At 50.1% G+C, this 12,451-nt stretch overlaps 1 protein-coding gene across 2 annotated transcripts in view; it reads left to right on the forward strand.

Annotated features, from left to right (window-relative positions):
* Nucleotides 1-12,155, forward strand: part of TTBK1 (tau tubulin kinase 1) — a 118,198-nt gene extending 106,043 nt beyond the window's left edge. Inside the window, exons 9-11 of one of the 2 annotated variants that reach the window (XM_075496645.1) lie at nucleotides 1,468-3,062; nucleotides 4,198-4,604; nucleotides 8,331-12,155. In XM_075496645.1, coding sequence (XP_075352760.1) covers nucleotides 1,468-3,062; nucleotides 4,198-4,604; nucleotides 8,331-8,557 — 2,229 coding nt within the window. In that variant the 3' untranslated portion in view covers nucleotides 8,558-12,155. Of the gene's footprint in view, nucleotides 1-1,467; nucleotides 3,063-4,197 lie in introns of both variants that reach the window. The other variant, XM_075496646.1, reaches the window with a different exon arrangement.
* Nucleotides 12,156-12,451: the final 296 nt, after the last annotated feature.

The raw sequence follows: 12,451 nt of genomic DNA on the forward strand, positions 1-12,451 counted from the left end.
ATTGCCAAAACCAGCCTGTGTTTTAATTTATGAGATATAAAAAGAAATATTAAATGGGTAACAACTTATCACCATGCATAACAGCTTGATGCTGCCTACCAATCTATTTGAAATGTCCCTGTTAGACACGAGCATAAAGATCTTACATTTTCCAGGCATACTAATAGGGCCGTTGGTCTGCTGTAACATGCAGATTTTTAGCACAATTTGAAATTGTGTCATTGGACTTAAAAGTTATTGAGGGCTTTCCCCCCCCGCCCCAGAGACAAAAAGATCTGGTCCCATAGCCAGGCGAATGTGCTAGCTGTTGGCAGCTCTGTAGCCCACTTAGTTAAATGGGTGCTTGTTTAGTTGTATAGCCTAAATATCCCCTGACACTGTCAAATGCCGCTTGAAAACGCAGATGTTTGGAGCCCTTCTGTTCATGATTAGGACTTTTCAAGGGTAACATGTGATGCATTATTGACTGGTTGAGTTTATGGAGAGGTTTTTGTTTTCTGGCCCTCTTAATAGAAGTGTGACCTAAATGGTTTTTTAAAAATCCATTTTGCGGAGTGGTGCTGCTGTGGTTTTCATTTACAACCAATTGTTAATTAGGCCAAACTTCGATGGGCATTTCCTATTTATTTTGCCCTTTTTTGCTTGTTTGGTCAAGTGTGTGCATGTGTCTGTGAGATGCTGCTTTTCTGTTAGTATTTGCAAATCATTTCACAGCGTACTCCTGGCGCCTTACGGGCAGTCTCTCCGCCACAGACTGCTGCTCGAGAAACACTGCCTCCACCAACTGTCCTGTCCTCCCGTTACTTTTAACGGTTGGACACCCCAGAGTCTAATAATGATCCTTTATATGTCAGCTTTCATGACTTACTTGCTGATCATTTTAGTGAAAGCAGAAGCCTGTAGAAAACAGAATTAGGAGTTACTGGAGGGACGTGGGAGCAGAAGGGAGGGATGAATAGCACAGCAGTGGAACCCAGGAGCCTTACAAGGGTTATTGCCCCAGGGACAATGGGGGATGGTACTGGAAAGTGATCAGGAAATTTATCTAGCCCAGAGGGGCCCCTTGAGTTCACTGTGGCCTGGGCATAAAAGAGAGTTGCTGAATGGTTCCAGTAAGGAAGGAGTGAATATGTAAATACATAAATACATAAATACTGAAGAAGATTGGGAAACATGAAAAAATCCTGAGGAATTGCTTGCAAACAGCTCTTTTAGGTCCAGGTTAAAGACTCCTAACAAAGGAACTCCTTTGGCGCATTTTTTGCCTTCATTGATACCTATCTGTGAATCTCTCCTTTCTAAGGTTTGTACGAATCAAATGATTGAGTGATCACTGCTCAGGCATGTATTTTGGAAGTGTGATGGACTAGATGCTTTCTGCTGATGCTTCCCACTGCTGTTGATCCTGATGTCTTCTGTGTCAATGCTATGTCTGAATACTAACCCTTTTCATTTGTCTTCTTGCAGGCATATATGCTGAAGTCATTTGAAATGAATGGTCTGCCCAAGGCGGTGCCTTTAAGTTTGCCTTATCAAGACTTCAGAAAAGATGTGTCAGACTACTGGGAAAAGCCTAAGGTATCCCAGCGGATAAAGAAAGTTGATTTCTCAAATGTTGTCTTGACTGCTCCTTGCAAACCTCTGGAACCTCATCTGGAAATGAATGGAAAAGAGGAGGAGGAAGAAGACGAGGAAGAAGATGAGGAGGAGGAAGATGAGGAGGAAGAGGCAGAGGAGGAAGGGGATGAGATTGACATGCACAGTGGTTCCAGCAGCGACCTGAGTCAGAAAAGCACAGAGCGCAGCCAGGAGTGCGCACCATCCACGCTCCTGGCTGATGACCAGAAGGGATCCAAGGGTCGAGCATCCACTGCTGATGGGGACCTGGAGCTGGAGGAAGGCTCAAAAACACTAGTGCTGTTTTCACCAGGTGATCTGAAAAAGTCTCCGGTGACCACAGACTTGGCTCCAGAAGTTGATCTGGGCACTCTTGCTGCACTGACACCTCAGAGCGAGCGGCCACAGCCTATGGGTAGCCAACTGGATGTATCCGAGCCAGGGACCCTGTCCTCAGTTCTTAAATCTGAACCAAAGCCTCCCATGGCAGTGGCTACAGCTTCCTCCCCCTTTACCAAAGTTGAGCGCACATTTGTTCACATTGCTGAAAAGACCCACTTAAATGTCATGTCTTCCAGCGGCCAGCTGATGAGGCATGAGGAATACTGCCCTCCGGGCCAGTTTGAGGAGGTCATTATCGAAGAAGAGCTGGAGGACAACCTGGTGCTGGTAGAGAATGGAAGCATACATTCAGGGCTAGAAGGAGCAGAGACAGAGAGCTGCGCACTTTCAGCTAATCACATTGAAACCACCTCAGAGACAGTGGGGGAGCAGCTGGCCCTTCCCAATGGCGTAGCAAAGCCTCCCGAGGACAAACCGGAGCTCTCCAACAAAGTGGCGCTCTTGCTGGATTTGGAAGAGCCTGGCAAGATGGTTAAGAGGGAGCCTGATCTTGAGAAGTCAGCATCGGTGGCAGAACACCTTAAGCGAGCAGAGACCCTCCTCGACACACCGCAGCAGGGCCCCAGAAGACCTCTGGGCTCCAGGTATAGAAGTCGGATACCTATTTTGTTCTCTGAGGAGGACACGGGCTCAGACCTTTCAACTTCACTCTCTGCCAAAGAAAGGCTTTATAAGAGGGCAAAGCAACCTGACTTGGCTCGCCTAGTGATGGAGAAGAGACAAAACCGCCTCCTTCGGTTGGCCTCAGGGGCCTCCTCCTCAGCATCCTCCAGCGATGAGAGGCGGCGGGCCTCAGAAACCCTGTCGGCCACCGGTTCTGAGGAGGACACCCACGACTCTGATGACTCCATCCCAAGGAAGGCAGGGAAGGAGAAGGCTGTCCTCCTGGGGAAAGAAGAGAGACCCATAAGCACAAAGAGCAGAATTCCTCGGCCCATCACGCCAGTGAAAACACTGCTAGAGGCGGCGAAGTCTGAGAGCTCCATGGCCGTCGCGATGGCAGTGCTATGTAGCTCCCCGCAGGATGCAGCTGTTGCCTACAGGTAAGACAAAAACGGCGAGCAATGCAAAATGTTGGTCTTGTTAAGGAGGTGCAGCCAGGGCTTTGCTCACCTCCCACCGCTTTACCCATCACTTGGCTTGAATTCGTGGTCCATCCCTGTTTCCTACTATCATTTCAGCTCACCGGTGTGTGAAATTCCCACCTCTCTGTCTTCTTTGGCTCAGTCTGGCCAAAGGGCCAAGCCCCTCTTCACTTGCCCTGGATTTGAGGCCTTCTTCCCTTCCATGAGCTCCTTCATTTGGTCTGATCCTGCTAATAGCAGATCCCTCGTGTTAAGCTCTCCGTTTTGCAGCATGCTTAGCACAGCCATGACTCTGCAGGGAGACCTGGCCCGGCTATTGCAATTAGAGCTGCAAGGGCTGCGAGGTTGCCAGTTGTGATTGCCTCAGAAGATGGCCAGCATGTGAAGAGCTAGAGAGAGGGAGGACCACATATATGGGCTTTGGCAGTGACCTGGAACAGTCTGAGCCACCTCCACGTGTTCTGAATTCCCTCCACATCCCTGTGCCTTGACTTTTTTGGAGGTACCTGGCTCTCTATCAAATAAGCACAGAGATGTAAGTGGAGGTGGACCTTCTGAATTCACCAGTGTTTGGCTTTTCTGCCTGGCCTTGGGGCTGGAGGTCCAGCCCAGGAGCAGAGCTGCTGCTGTGGCTCTGCCACAGGTCCAGCAAATTCTGCTCTTTCAGAGATGTGGGGTGAAAGGAGGGGATCCCTATGGGTTGGTTTCTCTTCCAGCACAGTTACCATCAGAGGCCAACTGGTGCAATCCAGCTCATGCCCATGTTCCCAGATTGTATATCCTGCCTTGAAAGAGGTTGCTGCATCCATGCTTCATGTTAAGAAGAGTCCCAGATATGTGCTATCGGCCAAACCACACCTGCGCATTGTCCCAGAGGGTGCTGGAGGATCAGGGCAAACACTTACTAGTTAACAGCATCAAGAGTTACAGGATGGTGTTCCAACCAGTGCCCCATCTTGTTCACAGCATAGCTCCTGTCATCCTGGTGCTGGAGACTCCTTGTCATTGCCCAGCAACATTCATCAAACCTGTCAGGAGCCCAGAGCCCCTTGCAGAAATTGCCCTTCATCCTCCCTCTTCTCTTCCCTTGCAGGCTTCAGGCACAGAGACCAGCTGGAAGTGTCCCAAACGAGTGCCGAACAACACAGATACAAAGTCGGCTTCCTCCTTCACCAAGCTCCACTTCTATTCCTCCACGGAGCAGCTCACGGAGGTCCAGCTGTGCATCCCCTCGGAGCCCTGTCCTTCCTTCAAGAAACCCCAGTGCTTCCCCGAGAAGCCAGCTGCCGCCTCGGAGGGAAAGTCCTTCTCCCTGCCGACAGCATAAGCCAGGGACTGCTCTTCAGCGAGTTCCTCCTTCCCCCCGACCTCAGCCCCCAGCTCAGGCCCTGGGGCCGACAGGAGATTCCCTGCCCTCTCCTGGTGTGGCCAAAAAACGACAAAGAGGAAAAACCCAGACTCAGAGTCCAGCAACCAAAGGAAAGCAGGTGTCCCTGGAAAGTAAGGCAGCTGCCAGATAATGATCTTCTTCTGCCAGCCCAACAGACTGGGTAACTTCTGCATATAGTATACACTTGAGATGCTGCAGCACAGCCTTCCATGCTGGACCCACGAGTGTATAGCAGTAGCTGTACTTCAATGCTTCACTCACTCTCACCCCACACCGTTGTGATCAGCTCCCACGGGCCTGAGAGCCTCTGAGCCACGGAGCCTTCTTCAAGGGAGACATCCAGCCCGCAGCTCACGCTTGCTAATGCACAGCACCAAGCAGCGACCCAGGCAGCCTGCCTAGTGCCTGACCCTCCCTCCTCCCCAGGCATTCCCCTCTCTCTGTTAGCAATACCAGTCGCCAACACCAACCCTGGCTTTGGAAAGAGGAGCAGAGGTGACGAGAGCAAGGCCTGCTGGAGAGGAAGGCTCCTGGCCTGCAGGCAGCTCCCTCTTCTCTCCTTGCTGGGAAAATGCCAGCCTTGGCCACCACCATCTACCTGAGTGTTGGCTCGCCTCCTGCCACCTGTGTTAAAAAGGGATTGTCACCAGCTTAGCCAAGAGGGATGGATGCGTCCTTGTGTGCTGAGATAAGAGCAGGGGCAGGGTGGAGGGGGCTCTTCTCTCCTTTCCAGAGATGCCTCTGCAGGTGGGAATGGGAGACAGGTAGGTCTTGCTGGATGCTCCTACCTGCTCCAGTATGTCCCATAGAGGAGGCCGTCTGGCATTGCTGCTCAGCGACACTGCTGCTGTTTCAGCAGATGCCTGTGTGGTGGGTATTTAGATGGAAGTAGGGATGTATTGGCAGCTTGCTGGGAAATCAAGAGCGCTTGCTAATTGATGTAGAAGGGAGCACACTGCAGCCGCTTCTGTCTCAAATACCAAACTGTGATCTGTGGAGACCACATCTCCCAACACGGGTGGTTCCTCTTGACCCGAGTGTGGTTGGTGCCACAGACCTGTAGTCCACCAAACACAGCTCCATCCTGAAGATGTGAATAGTCACTGGATGCCTTTAGCTTGGGTGCCCCTTGCACCTAAATTCCTTGTGCTTTATTGTTACGCTCTTGGTGTTTGTGAATTTTGGCACTGTGGTTGAAAGTTCCCCTACACGGCAGGGTGGGAAATTATTATTCTGTAGTATACTCAAAAGCTGCTGCTTTGCGAGGAGAGGTTTGCTGGCATGCCGTGGGTACCTTGTGCATTTCTATCCGAGAGTACAGTGGGTTGAGTTGCAGAGGTCGGGTTTATGTCGTTCTCTTTCTCGGTGCTCAGCTCTTCCACATGTTGCGTGAGAACTAACAATGTGAACGTAAAAGCAAGGGCCATGCTCCTCAAGTAATATTATCAGAGCAGAACCTTAGCGCTCAGATAGAACTAAATCAACCAACTTTTTAGCCCCTAGACTAATTAGGAAGGTTTGAAAATGAAAGCCAGGAGGACTGATACCTGTCTGAGCTTGATGAGATCTTGAAGTAGTCACAAAATTTTCCCCGGACGTCACAGCGGGAAACACTCCACACCCAAATACTTCAGGCTTCACACCATTGTCGTGCCTAAAAGAGGCTTTGCATGAGACAGAACAAAAATACAGCTGCTCTGTACACCCATTCCCACAGCTGCAACTAGCTGCAAATATTTACTATCTGCAGACAGCAAAGCTTGATAGAGGAATCTGGACAGTAATAACCTTGATTCATTTGAACATAGATACAAACAGTCACACTGATGGCCATCAAGTCTGAGGAATCCTGAAGTTGTTCACATCTACAGGAACCGTTCTGGAAAGACAGAACTGTGACGGCGTGGCTGGGAGCACAGGCTACTCCTTGGACATCTGAACAGGGAAACGTCTAGAAATAGGTGACAGGAATTACCTCTTTATATGACAGTCTCAGTGTTGCCAATGCTAAGAATTTATTTCATCTAGCTCAAAGTTTTTGTTTGCTGTTTTCCATTGATGTTGTTCACCCTGGTAGACTAAGAAGCACAGCTTCTAGTCTAAAAACATGCCCTCATCTTTGCAGAGAAGCATTGGGAACTCCAAGGTCAGGTTGTGGTTTGATGGACTGAGCTGATGTTGCCACCAAAAGCAGTGGTCCCTCCAAGCTCCAGCTGCTTCGTTGCACTGTCCCACCCCCTTACACTGGGGCAGCTATTTGGTGAAGTTGCTGGAAATGCTGATCCAACATGACACCAAGCGCTGTGGTTTGGTTTTCATTTGGTTCAGCTCATCAGTCTGGTTCAGCATTTGGTCACACAACAGAAGCCAGGGAAGGAGAGGACAGAGAGTGTGACCACTTCTTCTGGTGGCACTATAACTTCATGTGAGTTTGAAGCGTAGGTCAAACTACAACCTGAATATGGCCTGCATGTTTAGAAGCTAGAAAACAGAATAAACCCAAATACACACTCTTTCCAGAAATATAAACCGTAATGGCACTCCTATTAATTTGTCAGGGGACTATTCATTTTAGAGTGCTCAGATGGTAAGACTTTGTTGTGAAGCTTTTACCAGATGCTCCATCCAGGTCTTAGATGCACATGCCAAAAATGACACTGAAAGAGGGCTACAGGACTATTAACAGGGTTAGCAAACCTGCCTTATCATGGGAGGCTAATAAAGCACAATCAATGTATTTGTTCAAGAGAAAGTTGAAAGGGGAGTTTTCCATGGCCCAGCTATACCCATGTCAGGAAGGAAACTCCAGCACAGAGGTCTTCCATCTGGCACACGAAAGCAGGGAAGACGGAGTAGCCGAGAATGGCAGATGAAGAAATTGGGCAGGCTTTTAGTTGTGAAGCGACTGTCCAGTGAAATCCTTCACAGGAATGTGGGGACTTTTTCTTACTAAAAAGTTTTTCTGAGAAATCTAGCTGTCTTCTAAGAGGTCTTTCCTACCACAACCCAACCACAAGTAGCAGGCAGGATGCTGGTGACACCAAGGTATCATCTCTCTTTGTGGTGCAGTAGATTCCTAGTCCTGCTGGACACAAGCCAAAGCTGTCACATGTTGGAGAGCCACCAGACAGGTCCCACAGGTTTCAGAAAGCCAGTGAAATATTTCCAGCACAGAAAATAACAGCCGTTTCCAGTGTTGTTTGACAGGGCTGGGCTGAGGGTGCAGCTGGGTCCACAGAGATCTGGGACTGGCATGAGTTGTCTCTCCTTGTGGTTGTGCTACCAGCCTCCCTGCCCCAGCACAGCTCTGTTTCCCAGCTGTCGCTGGCACAGAGGGGAGCAGGAGAGTGTGTCAACAGCATGGTGCTCCCCCGGTCATTTTGGATGAGAGTGGGCTGCGCCATCAGGTGCAATGGCAGTGAAAGTTGGCTGACTGCAGCAATGCTTTCTCCCCAGAGAGTCTGTGCAGGAGCTGCTGGGCGCTGTCACTGAAAGGTTTCCAAGGGTCATTCCTGCAAGGCCTGACTGTCCCCGTGTATCCCACAGGTTTGGGTCTCTGGACTTGCCCCCCTTCCCAGTGGCAAGTGATGCTGTGATCTTGGCTGGGCGTCACACTGCCTCTTTCATGCCTTCACTGAAGTTATTTTTACAGGAGGTTCAGTGCTGGGCTCTTCCAGTCAAGTGGATATCAAGAATTTGCTAACACGAGGTGGTCCTCCGAGCCGCATTTCGCTGGCAGAGCCGGTCACAGGGCGCTGCCTGGCCCAGGGATGCTCATAAGCCCCCTGTTAGCAGCCCCCGTGCTGCGGGAGGTGGTGTCTTGATCCCTCTTTCAGGTGTCAGCAGAGGGACTCAGGAAAGCCCCTGCGTTGCGGGTGCTGCTCTGGATCTCCTCCCTGGCTCTGACTTTCAAGGTTCTGCCCTTCAATTGATCAATGGTGAGTGTGACCGCAGGGTACTCCCATCACTGAGGTGCTCAGCACACCCTGGTTGCAGAAGCTCCCATTCCTCTTGTGCATCTTTCTGGAAGGACTTTTCTGGGAGTCAGGTGGACCAGCAGTGATGCTCTCTGCTAGTGTTACTGTGAAAACAGCCCTGCAAAAGGGTCAACAACTCCTCTGCATCCTCTCATCCTCTCTTCTTCCTCTACCCTGCAGGGAGGCTGGAAGGGCACGTGCCATAGTTGGAGCAAACACGGGAGATCATGTTTGGGGGCAGGAGGGGATGAGGCCTATGACATTAGGGAGAAGTTAGGTGGTTGAAGGATGCCAGATGATCCAGTCTGGCATTGCAGGACATGATGGGCTGTCACATCCCAGAAAGGCGAGAGGCAAGACCCTGCTGTTCTTTGCCATGAAACATGGTGTGCAAGCTCTGTCAAGCCTCAAAGACACCAAGGACTGCTCAAACACTGCTGTTGGTGTGTGGCTGTGTCCTTCACTGCAAAGAAGAGAAGATCAAAGAGAAGATCAAGCTGACCAGAGCAGAGGAAATGGCTAGGAAGAATAAAGAAAACTGTTTTGGGTCAGGGGAGGAGAAGCAGGCTTCCCAGCACTTTCCCACGTTTGCAGGAATTTCTAGGAACAGCCTGACATTGCGTGGTTCCCCATCAGTGTCTTTGCTGCAGGGTCTGTCCTGGCCAGCTGCAGATGGTTGTGCTCATGTGTGTTTTGAGGGGACTCCTGGGACAGGCTGCCACCGCGCCTATGTCTGTGTGTGCCTGCGCATGGGTGGTAGGAACGGATAGGACTTGTTCAGGGGAGCATTGTGGGGTCCTGTGTGTGTTGGGAGCATAAGTGTCTTTGGGACTGCCTAGTATCATGAAATAAAGCAAACGCTCTGCTCAGAGTCTTTGCTTTGCTGAGGTCTGTGGAGGTCCCGCCTGCTTTCTTATCTGCCAGCTGAGAAGATGGCACGCTGGCTGGTAAAAATGAGCCAATGGCTGCTGTCTGGCCAGGAGATGTTTGCAAAGAAACAGGGATACGGGAGGGATGTGCCAAGTGGCGAATCTGAAAGACAGCTCTCAGCGCTAAGCCAGTGTGCCAACAGGTTATATGAGCAGAGGGAGCAAAAGGACCGATGGCACCAGTCAGACTAATGCTGTGGAGGGGCTTGAACACATGGATGGAGCTGCTTAACTGATTTGTCTGGTTGGAAGCACAAACACTTCTGCTTGTCTTGGTGCAAAAGGTGTTTCTGTAGCAGACCTCTCTGAGTCAGTTGTGCTTGGAATCTGTGAGAGGCAGGAGACTTTGCTTGCCCTTTCTAAGTAAAGAATATTATAATAGATATATTATTATAACAATATAATATAAGTAGTGCCCATTATATATAGTGGCTAAAAGTTGAAAAGGATCCTGCTACCTTCAGAGAAGTGCCCTGATGCTGTGTGACTTCTGATGTGTGCAGGACTGACTGCTGTGTGCGGTGGATGTAGATGGAGGAACAGGGTACCACTCTACCAAAGCGCACGTGAGCTGTGAGGCTCCACTCGCCCGAGCATGAACCAGGGGCAAAACACCCCAGCTTGGATGGCTGGCAGCCATCGTGCTTGCCATCAGAGTTGTAATAACGGGTGGACTGCCACACATCTTTGTGTGGCATGGATCGAGGTCTGGAGAGTCCCTGCTCACACGGCTGCCCTTGACTAACACTAGCATGGTTTGTTTGCTAGTGAAATGCTTCAATCCAAAGCAAGTTGTGTTCGGGCAAGAAAATCTTTGATGTTTGTTTCTCCTTTCCAACACAGAGGTATTTTCTCAGTGTAGATCCTCTGTAAGAAGATGGCTAAGTATCTATTGCTGACCAGCTCCAGTAGCAGCTCGATGGTCCCTTAGCACACTTCTTTCTTCTCTGTATAGTTTACTGACCCATGGCATGATCCCACCACTATTCCATGTGCACAGACACCAATGCCCACCTAAGGCCTTGCCCCACACATGAATCAACTGCAGTTAAATTAACCTTGTGAACACAGTAAAAGTCCCATTGTGGACATGAATTTCAAATTAATTTCTTCTGGCTTAACTGAAGCATGCCCATGCTCCAGCAGTGCTAGGCTGGTTTCACAAAGCACATGAGAGCCACTTGGGAGTTTGCAACCACCTTTGATTCCATCTGTTTGCCAGCTACTCCGACATCTGCACTTGAGAGAGAGAGCTTGGGTTCCTGTTCAGGCCCTTTCCTCTTGTGGTGCGTGCCTGTACCACTGATACTGGGTGGGTGCCCATGGGCTCCTGAGGTCCTCTGCAGAACCCTCGATGGTTTTGCTCTTCCTCAGCCTGTTGCTGCACTCCGAGGGGCTGGGACCATGCTGATAGCAGCAGCAGAGCCAGCTGACAGTAAGACAGGTTGGCAGCATCTCCATGAGCATTGGGGTTTGTGTCTTTGTGAGGCCAGAGAATAGCCCTGGTTGCAGGCTGTGGTGAGCCATAATCCTGAGCACAGCCAGGACCCCATGAAATGACTGATTTGTACGCCATAACTCTCCTGTCCCCTCATTCCTAATATACCTCCTCTAGCAAATACTGTTTTCAAAGTCACTGTGTACTCCCTGCAGGTCAGTCCCTCTCTGGCTGGGGGCTTGAAGCCCTCCTGGATTTCTGCACAGCTTGAGGCAGACTTGGCCACCAGCCTATGCAGCAGGCCCTGCACCACGCAGGCTGGTGTTCCAGATTAAAATGAGGAACATTATCCCTTTTATTTCTGGAGCTGCAAATGTCTGGAAAGGAGGTTTGAAGTATGCATTGATGCCCTCTGTGCTAAAAGGAGGAAGGGAGCTACCACAGCAAATCTAGAGGTGGGTTCCTGGTAGGGACCAAGGTGAGAACTCCTCCTGCTCTTAGCTCCTAAACCAGAGGGGGCTGCAGGGGTGAGATCTCTGCTTTGGCGAGGGTACTGCTGGGCTGGTATCAGCATGGGGCATGCCAGTAGCTGCTCTGCCTATGGCTTGCCTTGTATTGCCTCTGCCCTGAGCGCAAGGAGGTCTGACACAGGGTTGCTGGAGGAGGCAGGGGCTGACGTTTACTCAGCACTTGGGTAAATGGCTGCTGGGGTGCAAGGCGCTCGAACCATCGCCTGCAGATGGTGTGATGAGCTCTGCAGGACATGGGGGTTTAGGCGAGGAGTCCAGGCGTAACTGCGTATGAAAACCAGTGTCAGCGACACTGCTGTGCGATGGGACCTGGGCTGCTTCTTCTCCGGACGGGAATTGGAGCTGGAAACACAGATAATTTTGTATATCTCCTTTTAACACGATAGCATGTGACTCTACACTCAGACATTGTATCTGGCGCACCGATGTTGTTTTCCTTCGCCTCTGGCACAGTCTGGCAAAGTCTTTTGGCCTGGAGACAGGACTTCTGCTCCTTGGTACTGCCTGCCTGGAAATGCGACTGGGTCCCAAGGCTAAATCTCTCTACATGTCTTCTTTGCATTCTTTAGGAAAGCAGCTGGAGAATGTTTACACAGTGCAAACAGAATGTACAACTCTGATCGAGGAACCACAATCCGGTTCAACTGCATGGCAAATTTCTTGGCCATAAAATCTGGCATGCATCACAGAGGCCCTGTCTGTGTACAGATCCACCTGGCATTTGTCATAACTCAGATCACATCTTAAAAAAAAATAAATGATGATGCCATTTCTTGTTCATATCAGACACAGTTGTCATTAGATTTGTTATTAAAAGGGGATTCTTGATCATGCCATTAAAAGCCTGTCTACCTTTTCATTGGTGTCTTCTCCCATTTATTGGTGTTGCCACATGTGAAGCAGAAATACCACCTGAATTGCTGGCAAGGAACCTTGGCTACGATTGTGCTTGGGTTTCATTCCAGCTGTGTGGCAGCTGTGGCCCCCGTTCCTTTTCTGAAACCTCCTGCAGAGCTGTGCCCCAGGTTGCCATAAAATCTCCCCACAAGGTACGTTATTTTCTCCTACATCGTGACAACTCAG

The sequence above is a fragment of the Mycteria americana genome, chromosome 3 (assembly GCF_035582795.1).
Source record: "Mycteria americana isolate JAX WOST 10 ecotype Jacksonville Zoo and Gardens chromosome 3, USCA_MyAme_1.0, whole genome shotgun sequence".
Lineage (NCBI taxonomy): Eukaryota > Metazoa > Chordata > Aves > Ciconiiformes > Ciconiidae > Mycteria > Mycteria americana.